This window comes from Pseudopodoces humilis, chromosome 4 (assembly GCF_049639895.1).
Source record: "Pseudopodoces humilis isolate 2021_Gansu_Grassland_sample_001 chromosome 4, ASM4963989v1, whole genome shotgun sequence".
NCBI classification, from domain to species: domain Eukaryota; kingdom Metazoa; phylum Chordata; class Aves; order Passeriformes; family Paridae; genus Pseudopodoces; species Pseudopodoces humilis.
The window spans coordinates 70,904,277-70,920,956 of record NC_142203.1 but is presented as its reverse complement, the minus strand read 5'-3'; the positions used below and the strand labels follow the sequence as shown (position 1 = coordinate 70,920,956).

Genomic DNA, 16,680 nt, shown 5'->3' with positions numbered 1-16,680 from the left:
AGGAAGCATTCCTAAAGCTCAGGCTAAGTGTTCTAATGTTGAATTTCCTGTTGTTACCTCCAGTTATTGTTCCCTGGTACCACCCTGAACAACTTCTCTCCAGTCTTTGTGCTTATACCTCCAAGACTTGCAGCCCGTTATCATCTATCCCCTGAGTCATCATTTACCCAAGTCATACACATTTAGTTAATCTTCTCTCGTAAGTCAGTCCTCCCAGCCCATTACGAATTTCTATTACTCATCCCTGAAATTCATCTTTTCCATTTTTTTCCTTCCATGTGTTTCTGAACACTTTTTGGTGATTAGAGCTGTCAGGATCATTTTAGATGTGGGTTTCTACTGACACCAAAGGAAGGAGGTGTCTGATCTGAAAGAGACATACATACTATTGTATGTGATATTGTCCACTGTCATCTGAAAATGTCTTTTGACATTACTGCCTTTCAGCTTCATTTGTCCTGTTGAGAGCTTGCCTCTGTGGCTATTCTTTACCTGTATTTCCAGAGCTGAGCCAAGCAAGGTTCCAGGCATGGATAATCCTCCCCAGCAGGGATCAGGTGACTGACCACACCATTAAAGGGCTCAGCACCGTCTAGGATCTGTTGCAACTTATTCTCCACTCCTCTTGATGTGTGAAATCTTCTTTGTTGTGCTGTTTAAATTTAATATCAGAACTTCTGCTTTGCTAGATAGTTCTCCTGCAACTGACATTTATCATGCACGTTCCTCCTGCCAGCCCTCAGTGTTTTTCAGTCTACACTGTTCATCATCTAACACGAGTTCAGCTCTCAAAGCAAAAAAAATTCTGCTATAAGTTGTTTCAAAAATTTGATTGAAACAATTTACTATATACTCAGCATTCGCTAATTTTTAAGTTGATCCACAAAAAATGTGATCAAAATATGTCTCTGGTAGTTGATTACTACACACTTTTCCTCCTGTTCTCTACATGTCAGGAAATTGTACCTCCTTTACTTCAGCCTGACAAGAGCCCTTTTTAAACCCAGTGCACTGAAGCTTGTAAGTTGCACAGATCTTGTTTTAATTAAATTCACTGTTTCTTTTTCACTTCAAAGATTACATCCTTATACCTTTTGTAAAAATCTGAAGTCTTAGGCTTAAATTCACACAGTCTGTTTTAAACTTGTTACCCAGGAGCTTTGTCACACAGTAGTGGATGGGAAAATGCAACTGGATAAAGGGACAATAGTGTTTTCCCAGGTTGCCATTTTGAGATGATCTACTGGGGACATAATGTATTTGTGAGTCTGCACAGGAATGTGCCCATGTTCAACAAAAACAGACTGATAGGTGTTCATAGCTCTAAGTAGGGTCTTTGGAGATTCTGGGTTCATGTTTGACCCTTACTACAAGGTCTTTGTGTGGCTTTGGACAGGTGGTTAAATCTTCATTCAGTCTCTGCTTGCCTTGTCTAGGTTCCTAAGTTACTTACGCATGAACCAAGCTCTTAAAGAAAACTTGTACCATTCAAAGACAGCTCAGCTTAGAGCTTTTTGCCAGAGAGGCAGTGAAGGCCCTTGCCCTTGGGACAAAATTCTCTTCCTTTTTGTTATAACTTATTGATTGGGCCTTTGAGCAGCCCTTTGCATCCTCCTCCTGCCATGCTACCAGAGCACCTCATTTCATCCCCCTTTCTGTCTCATGCACACACACAGACTGTACCCTGTGGTTCTCAGCCCCAAGTAGATAGAGTTTAATTTGTTGATTAAGTTTAATTCATCCCTGGAATCTTGCAGAAGAACTTGATCCTGCTTCATACCATCCTGCTACCTATACTTAAAGAACAAACCAAATTGAGAAAGGATAAAGAGAAAGAAATAGGTGATAAGAGACAATACTTATTTGCTCCCAACATCTCTTAGAGGATAGAAGAAGCTATTCAAAGTCAAAACATATGGAAAACAGCATCTGGTTATGGGAGCTTGGATGTTAATTGTTCTGACAGCTGAAATTTGTCTCCAGAAATCTCATGAAGCCAGCTGGTATTGTAGAGTTTTCTCTGGCTCGTATTGTGACTCTTACAAGTTTCTGGAGACTTTTAGTCTCAGGGTGATCATCTTGTAGGAGCAGCTGCTGCCTAAAGATTTTCATTTCTATATCAGCTGGAATCAGGAAATACATTCTTTGTGGGTTTGGATTTGCTTTTGTAAGACAAAAGCCCTAAGGTGGCTTTGGATACACTTCCCTGAATTCACACTTAACAAAACCTTGTTTCTTTTAGCAGAGAGGTTCTGATGTTGTCCAGTTTACAGTTCTTGCATATGTGGTGTGGGGGAAAACTCAGTAACTGCTAGAAATAAGGTTGATTTTGAGAGGTATTTTAAGGTTCCATTTTGAATCTGAATTTCCTGAATCAGAAAAATGTGGCAAACTTGGTAAGAGCAATAACTATATAGAGAAAATTACAATAGTTTGCTTCTGAATGGACTAGGAGTTGTCTAATAATAGCTCTTTACTGCAGTTGTTTTAGTGCCTTTTCTTTCAACCTTGAGCTGGAAATGTCAGAAATCTGTATTGACACTTGTGCCCTGTCTGAGAGAATAAAGAATATGAGGTTGTTCAGAGAGCATATGAGTCTGTATTTAGAACAAGTTACTTACATGTTTTTGAGACAAAAGCATAAATAACTAATCATTTGATGATGCTATCAACAAGACGTTTTCTGCATGGCCCTGACATTTTTTAAGGGTGAAAATACAAACTTTTCTTATGCAAAAGTACAAACACATTTCTTGCACATAGACTTGATGTTATTTTCCAAGAAATGTCACCCTTGTGAAAGATAATGAGCAGTAAAAGAAAGAAAAAAAAAAAAAAAGGAAACAAGAAAAAATAACAACAAATCAAACCCACTCTCTATACATACAGAAAAGAAAGGCTTGGATAAAGCTGTAAGTGGAAGAGCAATCTAATTAGTTTAGAGATGGTTCTGCTTTAGCTTTATTTTGCTAAGATTCAAGGCATTCAAATTTATTGTTGTTTAACAGTAACATAACCTCTGGAGACTAGTTGAGCATTCTTGAAGAAGTCTCTCCAAAATAAGTGAATCCAAAAATCAAAACAAAATGAAAAAGAGGAAAAGTTTCTGAAAGAGCTAAATGTTTTAGAAAATCCACTGAGTTATTCATATGCTGCTAACAATAGAAAGAACTCAAAAGGCAGGACCCAGAACAGCAGGTACAGAGTCTAATTAACACATGTACTCTAAGGAGGTTTAACCCATGACATTCTGAATTTAAGTGTTACTTTTTAAACAGCAGGATAATATTCTTATGATTTTCACTAGAGAATCACAAGACACAACCCCTCCCAACTTTTATACCTTTATCCTTATCATCGCATTGAAAACAACTAATCTTGAAGATTTCAAGCTATTTTTCTTCCTGAGGCTGCAATGTAAAATGGGTAACATGTTGGATTTTCTTTGAAGTAATAGGTAGGTTGAAGTGAGTTAAGATTAGAGATGTTCAGGATTTTGACTCAAACTTGATGCATCCTTTTGGAGCAGAAGTTGGAATCTACTTATTCTCATTCTCACATGAGTGATCTCCAGAGTTTCTTCATGACTTTCTCATCAATGATAGAGTTCTGAAACACTGGGAATATTGTTGCTTGGTCCAGAAAACCACTTGACTATTATTTTTCACTTTAATATCCGTCTTTCTTTTTTTTAAATCCAAAACATTCCCTGATTGTTTGATTAATGGGGCCTGGAGACACACACCTCTCCTTACAACCTGGAGTCCACAGGTATCAGGTAACAAACGAGAAATTGAAGTGAGGCTGGTCTGTTTAAAAGTTTTCTACTGTAACTGAAAGCATTAAATATTTCCAGGCCTTATTAGGCACACCAGCACCCTCTGTGGTAGACAACTATCTTAACCAGTAATCTACATTCTGATTTCTTTAATGTTTAATGTTCTTTAATGAGTTTACTCACTGGCCATTTCTTGTGTGTATGGAAATTAGACACCTGTGCTGGATAGAAAATGTTCTGGATAGTCAGAATTGCAGGATCAGGAGCAGTGAGTCTTCTGTTGACTTGGCTGGGATGATCAAAATTACCTCAGAAGTGTCAGGATGAAATTTAAAGCTGAAACATTGGCAATTATGAGAGAACAGGACATGGTACATGGTATGTCAGATCAATGGTTCTTCTGCACCTTGTTTTGAGTTTATTAGTCAGCAAAGGATTGTTCAAAAATCAACATGCAAGGAATTTTCAAGAACCCAGGAAAAAGACATCAATGTGTGAATCAGAGCCAGAAACTGTTCCCCTGTCCTGGGGAAGAAAGTTTGACAGATCAAAAGCCTTCCAATTTTGCAGTGGACTGTGGTGTTACTTAAAAAATAAACATGGAGCTATGGGGTCTGCCAGAGACAATGTGCTCTCCTGTGTCAAAGCTCTGCACTCAAGACCTGTTTGCCTGGAACAGATTAGAGCCCAGACTTCTGGCTGTTCTGGAATAAATTACTGTTGCTGCAGGATCTTGTCAGAAATGGCATCATGAGGCTGAGAAACTTGGTGAATTTCTTTATTCAAAATTTCTATGAGAAATTCTGACTTTTAAAAACTGATTTTTCCACTAAAAATCTGCTTGTTATCAAAAATCAGGACAAAAGCATTGCCTGTATTGTTGAAACACATACCAACAGATGTTCAGGTCTCTGTTGTCTGCCTGGACACTGATAAATATAATTAAACAATGTTTAGGATGAGGACTGACTCTGATTTGGACTGAGCATATCAATGCCTCATTTTGAACTATCACAAATGCATTTTAAATGCACTGATATTCTGTAAATATGGTTAACTTGTGTATTTTCAGATTCAGCCTCTTAATTTGCTTTTTAGTATTGGTTCATGGGTGTATATGAGTGAGTCTTTTGTATGCTTTTAACACAGAGGACCCTACAAAGTTATCCGTAGCAGTAATATTACAGCATCATAATAGTTAATGGAAAATAGTATAAGAGGAAAAAGAAAATTAACATTCAACACAGCAGGGCATTTCGGATGTTAATCTGCCTTGCAATATAATTGACAGGGAAGCTGATATCTGGGAAGATTTTTATTCCTATCTTTTCCTCTAAACAGTTAGTGTTCAGTTGTTGTGCAGCAGGGGAGATGGAGAAAAAGAAAGTTCTAGCCAAGTGAATGTTCTTTACCAGCAAAGATGTTAACTTTTGTCAGAAGGTAGTTAATCACTGAGAGAGAAACAGATGAAGAAATTGGATAAAACATTTCCAGTTCCAAAAGTCTTTATTGATTGTGTCTCCCTCAAGAAAATTCAGCTCAATCTCTGAAACCCTCAAGTGATTAAACCTTGGGCAGTCCACTGTAGACAGAGCAAATGAGAATTGTTTCAAAACCAGACATGTAGAGCTAGGATTGTTAAAGTGAAAAAAGATTTCTTTTTCACTTTGAAATCCTAGCTGGGAAACGTAACCTGAGATGTTGATTTTAAAACAAGAGTTTTCTTAAGTATCATGATCTTTCTCTATATAACAGATCTCTCAATTTTGAAGCAATGAACTTCTTTATTTTCAGAGAAGGAGCTCTCTTAAAACACAAACCTAGGGTCTGGAAAATGGGTCACAGGTCTCTGGTCCACCACAGATAATTCATATATCTTTGTCTACTTTTTTCAAAGGTATTTAGGGCACAGAGAAATTGAGGCATCATTAATGAGATGTTCAGACCTGAGACCAGTTGAGAGTTTCTATTTTTTTTCTCACTTTTTGCTCTCAAACCACCTCCTCTAGAAGACTGCAGCTCTTCCTGAGTTGGAACATGACCACTAGCCCGTGACCCAAGGAATGCAGAATTACTAGCCTCCTCCATTTTCAGTATACAGCATGAGGGTCTTGGAGAGTTGTGCCTGGATTGCAGTTTTCTTTCTGAAAGTCCATAGTGGTCTGCTGGAATAAAGCTCTTGGTTTGTCTGCTTTGGAGTTTCAGGGTATGAGGTACACTAAAGATGTTAGGGGAAAGGTAAACACTATGAGCTGATCTGTGTTCTTCTTTTACAGAAGACTGTCATGTTCACTAGTTCATGTGTTATGCAGAATTCTAACAACACAACACAGAAAGGTTAAGGAAATCCTTACAGTTAACTAGTATATTTGTAACTAAAAGCAAGGAGGTATTTGACTCAAAGAAGAAAAAACAAGAAAAAAACTGACAGCCTTGTGTAAGTTTTGTCTTTTTTTGGGCAACGATTCTGATTTTAGTTACACTCACAAGTATTGGAAGGGCTGTAGATTCAGAAGTTATCACCTGTCAGCTGAGCTGTGATAACTGGTTGAGTGTATACACTATAGTCACAAAAGTTTGTGAATTAAAAAATGGCTTAGATCATTCAAGTCAGCCTCCTCAATGCCTAGGGTTATCCTAACTGTTCTATATTATTGTGGCTGAGGTGAGCATCTGAGCCAAGAATTCTTCCAAGATTAGGGTTCAAATCATCAATGTAATTTCACCACTTTGTTCCAATTTCCCTGCCATGTTCAGGTCCACCTTCTGCTAGACCAAAGCAGCAAGCGTCATCCAACCTGGTCTGGAACATTTCCAAGGATGAGGCATCCACAACTTCTTTGGGCAACTTGTTACAGTGCCTCATCATCTTCACAGTAAAATATTTCCTCCTAATGTCTGATTCAAATCTACCCTCTTCAAGTTTCAAGCCATCTTTCCCCTTGTTTTTTCACTTCATGGCCTTGTAAAAAGTCCCTCTCTAGCTCCCTTAAGTTAGATATCCCCAGAGTTTGCTTTTCTCCAAGCTGAACAAACTCAACTCTCTTTATCTGTCTTTACAAGAAAGGTGCCCCAGGACCTCTGATCATCTTTGTGGACTCTGCTGGACTCGGTCCAACACCTCCACATCCTTTATAATTTGTGACTCCAGAAATGCAAGCAGTACTCCAAATGGGCTCTCACAAGGGTGGACTAGAGGGGAAAATCACCTGCCCCAACCCAATGGACACAGTTCTTTTGCTGTAGCTGAGGACACTGCTGTCTTTCCGGGCTGTCAGTATGCATTGCTGACATCCAACAACATTTCCAAGTCCTTCATGGCAGGGCTTCTCTCAATGCACAGTCTGTATTTGTGCTTGGGTTTGGGCATTTATCCCAAAATGGATAAAAGACTTTGCATTTTGTCTTGTTGAACTTCAAAAGGTTTGAATGGGAGCAACTCTCAAGCCTGTCAAGATCCCTCTGGATGGCATCCCTTCCCTCCAGAGTGCTGACTGCTCCACAAACCAAGTTTCTGTTTCAAGGTAAACCTGTTGAAGGTGCTCTGAAACCCAGTGTCCATGTTGGAGTTTTCTTTCCTAATTTGCCCTAAACTAAGACATCAGCCAAGATGTATAACAGCACCATCTCAAACATCAAATCCTGAGGAACAGGAGCACCACTTGTTATTGTTCTGCACTTGGACATCGAGCCATTGGCAACAACCTTTTGAGTGTGGCTATCCAGCCAGTTCCACTGGCCCATCCCTGAAATCAGTTTTTCCCCATTTTAGAGACAAGGATGTTTTGTGAGACGGCATCAAATGCTTTGCACAAATCTATTTGGCAGATAGTGTCAGCTGCTTTCCCTTTTCACCAGTGCTACAGTCCTGTTGTAGAAGGTCCACAAGTTTGCCAGGACCAGTTTTCCATTTGTGAAATCATGTTGACTGTCTCTAAGCACATTCTAATTTTCCAAGTAGCATGTTGTCCAGGAGGCTCTGCTCCATGATCTTACCATACATGGCCTATAGTTCCCTGGGTCTTTCTAGTTTCTCTTTTAAAAATAGGGATTTTTTTCCTTGTTTCCAATCAGTAGGTACTTTGTTGATCTCCAGATATGATGGACATTGGCTTAACCACTTCACCTGCCAGTTCCCTCTGGATTAATCTCATCAGGTACCTTGGACTTAAGCATTTTGAGGTTCCTTAGATGATCTCAAACCTGATCTTCTTCTAAAGTGGTTTGTTGTCCATTCTCCCAGGTCCTGCCTTTGCCTTCTTCAATTCAGGCTCTGTGACTGGCTCTCAGCTTTCAGAACTATTCTGTTCAGTTCACAGTTTGTCTCCTGATAGTTTTGCCTCCTAGGTTTGTGCAAAATCTTCTGGAGACGTACTATAAAGTTGAAGTTGCAATAACCACAATCATTAACCATCTGTATCTCATACAATTATTATTTACACTATTGAATCTCTGGAGATAAAATTAAAATAGAGCTTTTTTTTTTTTTTTTCCATCTCAAGCTTTTGTTTTTGAAACATGTCTTTAGAAATCCTGTTTCCCAGGAGACAACTTGATATGTCCTCATGCTTCCAAGAGATTTTAGTTCAATAGGTTCAGAGTTAATTGGCAGGTGGGAGTTTCCAGATGTTTATGTGCTTGCCCAAAAAGCTGCCCACTGGTAGTAAATGAACAGCTGGAAAGACACAATCCAAACACAGCATTTTTTCGCTGATTGACATATGTCTGGAAGGCATGGTGTATTTGAGAAAAATGGAATTGAAATTAGGAACAGTTTGGACAGAACCCTTCATTATCAATAATTAGTCAATTAGGATTTTTCTTCAGATTAGGATATAATTCACAAGCACTGTACTGAGTCATTACTACCCATAGAAGTGGAGGATAGAAATAATGCATTGCTTTCACAATATCTTTACTTAATAGATATGTTAGCAAATGTTCATTATACTGCTGAACACGGGCAATTCAAAGGGGATGGATGGTGCAAACGTTTTGTAATGAAATATGAAGCCTTCCACCCAGAAGTCATGTTCACACCCAGACCAAACAGCTGAGGGCAAGTGAGCAGTTAAGTTGAGCTACTTAGGAGTCTACTGTGAAAAACCTTTTTTTTTTCCCACTGAAATAAGTGGTTCTGTACACAATCATGAGGTTCAGCAGGGAAAATTGATTGTTCTGAAATTGTGTTCCATCTGGGAAATCAAAATGAAAAGAAGAAAAAAAAAATCATAAAATAACAAAACGCATTTTTTCTCATTTTATTTTCTCTGCAAGAAAACCCAGCATAGCTGCTCCATATGACATTATGTCAAGACTCAGTTGTTTAGGATGCTGTGTTCCATAGTGTTACCTTGAGTGTCTAGTGCTGTGTTTTCTAAGCAACATTCTCCAGGAAGGAAGAGCCCTTTGGAGGGGGTCACATGGAGGCACATTGAAAGACGTAGCCTAGGAAAAATAAGAACCTGGAAGAGGTTTTACAGTTGTCATTCCATTAAACATCACAGTACAAAGTACAAAGTACAAAGTACAAAGTACAAAGTAGAGATGGATTTTGATGTTTCAGGGAGGCGGGCAGGATGGTGCAAGAAGGAATATTGCCTTTCATCCTAATGTACAAGGAGATGAAGTATAGAAATTCTTTCACGATGGAAAAGAAGATATGTATTGTTTTATAAGAGGCCTCATATTTTTCAAAAATACCACTTTAGCTGATGGCTAATGCTGCATATGCATATGCAATCCTGTGGTAAGGAAAGGGAAGACAAAAATTCCCCATCAACTGTCCTTTTCAAGTTCAAGTTTGAGGCCTGCTATGAACATTAATCTCTACATTATTTCATTTGGCCACTGCTGGGATGGAATTTATTAGTCCCCTAAGTAACCAAACCTTACTTAAAATAAGCAAGATATTATTTTTCATAAAGTTATTAGTTTTTACCCAACACTTGTGGGACAGATTGTAATTCGTGTACATGATATATATGAATGAAAAGGGAAAAGGAAAAACTTCCACAGAGCATATATTTTGTCTCTGGAAAACAGGAGGGTTTTTTTGTCTGACCGTATGAGAGAGTAGATTTCTTTTTGATTTCAAATTCTTTTAGTCTATAACACTGTGATTATTATATCAGTGATAACTGGATGCAGTCTGAGTTCTGTTTTGGGGAGTTTGGTACTTCTATCACTTTTGAGGACAGGTTTGGAGAGAACTTGACAGAGGTTTCCCCCTGGGGAGAACTTGCCTCTGCACACACACACTTACATACACACACACACACACACACACAGAGAGAGTGTGGATCTTGTGTGGGAATTTTCCACCTTCAGAGAAGGGTTGTCTTCTGCTTACTCGGCCTGAATTACAGTCATGGTACAGTAGGAGCTGCAGGACATTGTTACCCTGAACTGTCATCATGGCAATCACAATGAGGAGAAAAATATAGCTATCATTATGAGAGCTTTACACTGCATAGTTTATCTCTATAACAGTGTGCTATGATGTGCCTAATTAGACTGTATCAGCTGCTCCATGTCTGCTGCTAAAGGGAGACTTTCTTATTGTGTCTAGTAAACAGAGAGCTCTCAGCCTGTGATTTAGCACTGAAATTAAATTTAAGCATAGTTTCCCATTTGATTATCAGGCTATGGGTGACTTTTAAGGATCCTTTTCAATCCATTATTCTTGCTAGCTGTAAACTCTCTGTCACAATTTCTTCCTCTTCTTTGGTGGATACAGACTAATTGAAAACATACCCAGTTAAAGTTAGAGAGGAACAAATCAAAATAATTCCAACTATGCAAACTTTTGATGATGTTCTATCTCTTTTTTTGATTGTCACCTTCTGTCTGAATCTCAGTTATTGAGACATAATAAATGTCTCAATAACTGAGATATGTCTTGAATAAAGAAAAAGTAACAAGACCTCCAGAAAGTAATACAGCATAAGAAATAGTGAAAAAATTGTTCTTTTTCCACTTTTTCATGCCATACCATAGCTTCATTGTGAGAGTAGTAGGGTGACTTCCACAGGACAATCTTTGAGGAAAAAAATATAAATTTATGGAAAAAAATCCTCTTTTCTTGTCTGTGCTAATCTATTAAAAACATGTAAAAGTGTGTATTTCTTCAGTAATATTATCTAAGGAAACAATTTGTAAAAAACAGTGAACATTGCATGGAAAAAATGCTCACAGTAGCAATCAAAGCTGAATAGAAGTTTACAGTCTACTGTTTACTCACCTGCTTCGCACTTTATATATTCTTGGGGACAGGGTGGGTGGGTTAAGATGATGTTATGGGACTTGTTTGTTTCTTTGGTAGTCTCTTTGTACTTGTGCTGTTCTTGAAAGTCATTCTCAGTTTTTGGAACATGCTGCCTGAACCTTGAAAGATATGATACCTCCATTTCAAGGAGCTGGAGACATTCTGTAGTAATTTCAGAGAAAATGTCTTCTGCATAACAAGCACTTTTTTTTTTTTTTTTTGCTGCAGGAATTGGCAGGTTTTCAGTATACTGCAGTAAGAAGAAATAATTTGATCACATCAGACACACAACTGGAGTAAGATTTTGCAACATCAACCAGTTTTACCAAAAGGGAAGCGTAGAGTTGGGGAATGAAAGCACAGCTGGGTTCTACTTTGACAGGTCTTTAGCCTTTTTAGTTGATAAATTAATCTTTAGAAGAACCAAAGATGTAACCCATTGGTGTATCTCTGAAGTTCAAGTGACCTGTGGGTCAGGGATGCTCTTGGAGTCATTTTTTGGGCTTTGGCATGATTGTGTTTATGACTGGAAGCTAGTGAGTCCTTGCAGCAGCCAGTGCAGGGAGCTGGCTTTCTGGAGAGATGCAAAAAGAGCAATGAGTTTTGGTGGAGGTCAGGCTAAACAATTAAAATTTTCCTCTGCAGTAGGAAGTCCCAAGTCCTTGTTTGCCCTTTCCTTAAAGTACTTGGTATAAAAGAAAGGTGTGAGACCTTTCAGCATATGGTATCAAGGGGCTTGTTCCCAGAGCTGCTGCTGGAGCAGGAGTGGGATCTCATGCCCTATCTTGCCATCATGTGGGACCTTTGAGATCCTTAATCCTGTGCAGCCTTCTGTAGCTGACACTTAAGCATGTATTAAAGGAAAAATAAGCACTCACAGGTACACTGTTGCTCACTTTCCACCGGGATTCAGAGGAAGCTATGATAGTTTCATTTCTTGACTCTTACCACTGACACACTGAGGAGAGATTTTATGATTGATTTACTGGAAGTGGGATGAAAGTGGTTTGTTCTATGTCTCAATTTCAGAAGGATCTTCTCTGAAATACTGCTGTTGCTGAGGTTTTTCTTTCTCTTTGCAGGCTGTGCCTTCCTAACATACTGCGAAAGGGAGTCTGCTCTAAAGGCCCAGAGTGCACTGCATGAACAGAAGACACTTCCAGGGGTGAGTCCAGACTGACAACTTTTTCTTTTTCTTTTTTTTTTTTTTTAATGTAAAATGGGTTGCATATGGTGCTCTCTTTTCAGATTTGGAAGCATAAAGTCTCCGTTTGTTTGGATGATTCACTATTTACATTGTGCTAATAAGATCAAGGTACCACCAACCCACCCAAATGGTTTCCATGCACAAAACTAAAAGCTTTTTGCCCTTATTGGGAGTCAGGAAATCAGTAGTCAGCTGTTTATGGACTGAACTCAACCAGTCTTACTCAGCTGAGGAGCTGCTTTAGGATTCTGACCACTATGATGAAATATTAGAAGTCCTCACCAGGTGCTTCCTCTCACTACTTTTCTTCTCTGAAGCAAGGTTTGGCAGCAAGAAATCAAGAAACAGATCACATTATTGAGTTATCACAGAATGAAAACATATTCCTGATGACAAAGTGGTTTGACTCAGTTACTTTAGTATTCAAGCAGCTGTAGCAGATTGGAAAGGCGGTGAGACAAGGAGAAAAGAGAGAGAGGAAAGACGCACACAAGATAATGAGGAAAATTATTCACATGAGCAAGATCTAAGGTTCAGACAACACAAGCAGAACTAAAAATAGAATCAGCATTATGTGGGGAAGACCTGCCCTGCTGGGATGGGTTTCTAGTTAAGCAGTTACCCGGGGGAGGGAGAGAGACTATTTAGATTCAGCCAGAGAATGTGGATTGGGAACAGCCAAGTGCTCCTGTAGCTGGAATGGGGCTGGTTTCATAAAGACCAGGAGCCAGTGATCACATAACTAAGAGTGGGCTTCTGAGGGTTCCAGATCTATCCAAAAAGTCTGTCTTTGTTAGCTGGGGTTGAATGATTAATTCCTGTGTAGCTGTGACCTACCTTTCCACCAGATCTAAGACACATCCTTTGCTCTGTATTCTGAGGAAAGTGTTGATTCTGCTCTGCTTGTTTCCATCATCCTGGGTCTATTTACCTATTTCTAAGCCACCTTGCCAGTATGGAGATGCCCACGCACTTGCTCATCTACATCTATCTTTGCTTAAAAGGCCATACCTTATGCAAATATATACATACTTCATTGCCTAAAAATATTTCTGTCAGCTGACAACTCCCTCTGAATTATTTTTTTTTTCTAGAAACTCCTTAGCAGCAGATTGAAAGTAACTTCAGTCTTGGGGGGGGGGGTGTGTTAAGTTCTTCTTCCTCCTCCCCCTTCCAATGTTTGCTTTTTGTTTCTCTCTTTCCTGAATGATAAAACTGGATTAAAAAAAAAAAAAAGGGAATATATTGAATAAGGATGTTTCAGGTAACATTTGAACAGAAAGTTTCTGAAATATGCTTGAAATAAAATATGTATTTAATCAAAACTAGAGATGTGATGAATCAGGTGTTGTGTATTTCAAAATAACTAACTGAAATTCCAGATTTTCCACTGAGACTGTTCACTCTTCTCATTAGGAGCAAAATCATTCTCTTGAACATGGAACTCTATCTTCTCTACGAGTTTAAAATCTCATCCTGAAATTGTATGACAATAATATCTTCAAGAATATGGTGGGTCACTTAGATTGAGGACTCAAGTGTTGAAGAGAGAGGGCAAGGGATGATTTAGGATTTTATTTTTTTTCCTAAATTCTTCATGTGTTCAGAGTTCTGAATCTCAATCTCTGTGTTAGAGACTTCAAATCACAAAAGTCTTAAAGTCAAAACTATTTTCTTGGACAGTGGTAGAATTCATCCAACTTTTGCTTTAAGACCAAGACTTCCTTCAAAGGCTCCAGTGACTGGTTCTAGATTACAGGGAAACAATTTCTTCCTTGGTTTGTGCAATTTCTGTTACATATACTCCATACTGCCTCTAGAAGGCTTTTTTTTGCTTCCTTATACACTCTCAGGGGACACATCAGGACCTCATTGAACTGTGAACAGTGAGTCCTCTATCTAAAAGAGCAACCAGGTTTCATAGAGTTCTGAACACTGATTTTCCCATCCCTTTCATTTCCAGTTCTATTTGTCTCAGGATAAAGGTTTTACTTTCCACCAGCAAACCCTCTTCATGCAGCTTTCTGCCAAGTTTCTGAACTCATCCTCTGAATGATGTCACTGTAGTTTATTTAAGGAAACCAGTCTTGTCTCTTGATAAAGTATCATGCCTGGATACTGTTTTATGGTTCCTATCTGAGTAGCAGAGAATTATTTATGACTTACCTGACTGTTCTTGATAACATGCACCAAAAATATCAACTATAGTTCATCACCATAAAATAAGAGACACTTTTAAGGTCAGAGGTCTAAGTCCTTATTCACATAAGTTCACAAATGAGACGTATATAACATCTTCTCTTGACACTCCACTGTCTGTGACACAAACAGCACGACTGAGGAGACATCAAAAACAATTAACAGACATGGTATAGGAAAAAATAAATAGTACTAGACTAAGTCATTCTTCCCCATTCCCTGGTAAACTGTATAATTCCTTGCTCTTGCAATATTGCTGTTTATATTCTTTGTATTATAAAACACAGAACTGAGTAATTCTTAATAATATGCACATGAATGGTAATGTATGGAAATGGTGAGACATGAGGCGGTTTTGTCCAGATTCAGATGCCTTGCCTCTCAGCTATGCATCACTTTGTTTTTAGTGAAGTGGCTACATGCACATATTTTACAGTAATTACTTTCTGGATGTGCTTTGTAAGATGACAGAAATATGTTTCACATATTTCTATGTTATATGTAGGACATAAACTCATCTTGTGGAATAATCAAAAGACTTCCAAGCAGGTATGTGTTGATTAATAAAGTCTTTATGGCACTTTGTTTTTGGGTGGGAAGGAATCATGATAGATATTTTCAAGCAACTAGAATGGAATGCAAACCATAAAACTATCACTTGGATCTTCTTCATCTGAATGAGTAAATTAGGCTCTCTTGGGGAGTTTGAAATTGTTCTGCCCACAGTGGAAAGCTAATGTAGCACAGTGTATATGTATGTGTAAAGAGCACTTTGTGATTGTTGGACAATTCAGATTGTAGTGTTTACTTGTGATTGTTTATTTTACATATAATAGAGTGGCTGGATGATGAAGTATATTAGTTCTTTAATAATTTATAGAAATGCTTTGATGTTGCAGTAATTACATTAAAGGTCACATATCAAAGGTAATTTGGTTGAGCAGCTGTGATGGTTTCTCAGAAGCAATCAATATTGCTGTCCATGGTGCTGATTTCACCAAGGGGACTGCCAGATTAAAGGAGGCTTATTACCAGACAGACAGACACGGGGGAAATCAAGAACAGATTGGAGAGATGCACTATTCTTTTTCCTCACCTATAATTAACACTGTTCACCATAATCTGTGCTAATCCTTCATAGTGGGAAACCACCTTTTTTTTCTTTTCTTTTTTTTTAAACTTGTGTTATAAAAAGTGAATTAAGGCAAGGGAGTGTAATTTGGGGAGCAGGAGAGAGAATTAGAGAAAGTAAAAGTTGATTCACCCCTGGGATTTCTGATGCTGATATATCCCACAATGATAAAATGCAATATCAAAATCACAGGCCATGGTCCTGAGGAAAGCAAGGCAAGGGGGGGAAAGTGATCTAGACAACGACAGTGCAAAGTATGGGAGAATTATATGCCTGCAGATTTTGTATAATATTAACTATTTGCCCCACAAAGCTCCACAGGAAATGAAATCAGGGAAATAAAATTATGTTTTAAGTGTAGTCATTTTGATTACAAATTATAGTGAAGTGAACTTTTTCTCCTCTTTCTTTTTTCTTTCTCAAGTGAATGGCAGAGGATAATGCTGAGAAATGTAATTACGCTATCAAGATCTACTTTTATTTATAGCACAAATAAACTGAGCTCTCGTATGATAAGCACAGCAGCATTTTTCTTCCCCCAGTTCTTTGTGGCTGTCTCAGGCAACGGGAGAGAACAGTCCATGTATACTTGGTTGGAGGCACTGTCTCTTTGCATAATGTTAAAACCTTCCTGTAAGACTTGCAAAGAATAACTATGAAATTAAGTATGTATGAAACTGTTAACCTCAGCAATCTGCAGGGCTTGTTCAGTCTGGGAAATAGGCTGGGTTTTCTTACTGTATTTATTCCTCTTGAAACAGACAGTGGTACTACTGGTATGCTAAATTTCTCAGTGTGTAACATAATTAGTTTTCTCCCTAACGGTTCTGATATTCTTTGTCTCTTCTTGCCATCAAGAGAAAATGCATTCTGTTTTATTCATCATATGCAAAAATGTGCATCTTTAACATTAGAAGACAGGTGAGCCCATAAAACTCAAATTAAACACATTTTTTAAAAAAACAAAAAACATATCCTATTACAGTTCCCCACAATTTTTTTTTCTCATTTTTTTGTTTATTTGTTTGTTTTTGTTTTGTTGGATTTTTTGTTTATTTTTGTTATATGTTTGTTTGTTTGTTTGTTTTGTATAAGAA

At 38.2% G+C, this 16,680-nt stretch overlaps 1 protein-coding gene across 9 annotated transcripts in view; it reads left to right on the top strand.

Annotated features, from left to right (window-relative positions):
* CELF4 (CUGBP Elav-like family member 4) overlaps positions 1-16,680 on the top strand; it is a 694,539-nt gene that overhangs the window by 78,861 nt on the left and 598,998 nt on the right. For all 9 annotated transcript variants that reach the window (XM_088054586.1, XM_088054584.1, XM_088054582.1 and 6 more), the window contains exon 2: positions 12,128-12,210. In XM_088054586.1, coding sequence (XP_087910712.1) covers positions 12,128-12,210 — 83 coding nt within the window. The remainder of the gene's footprint in view (positions 1-12,127; positions 12,211-16,680) is intronic.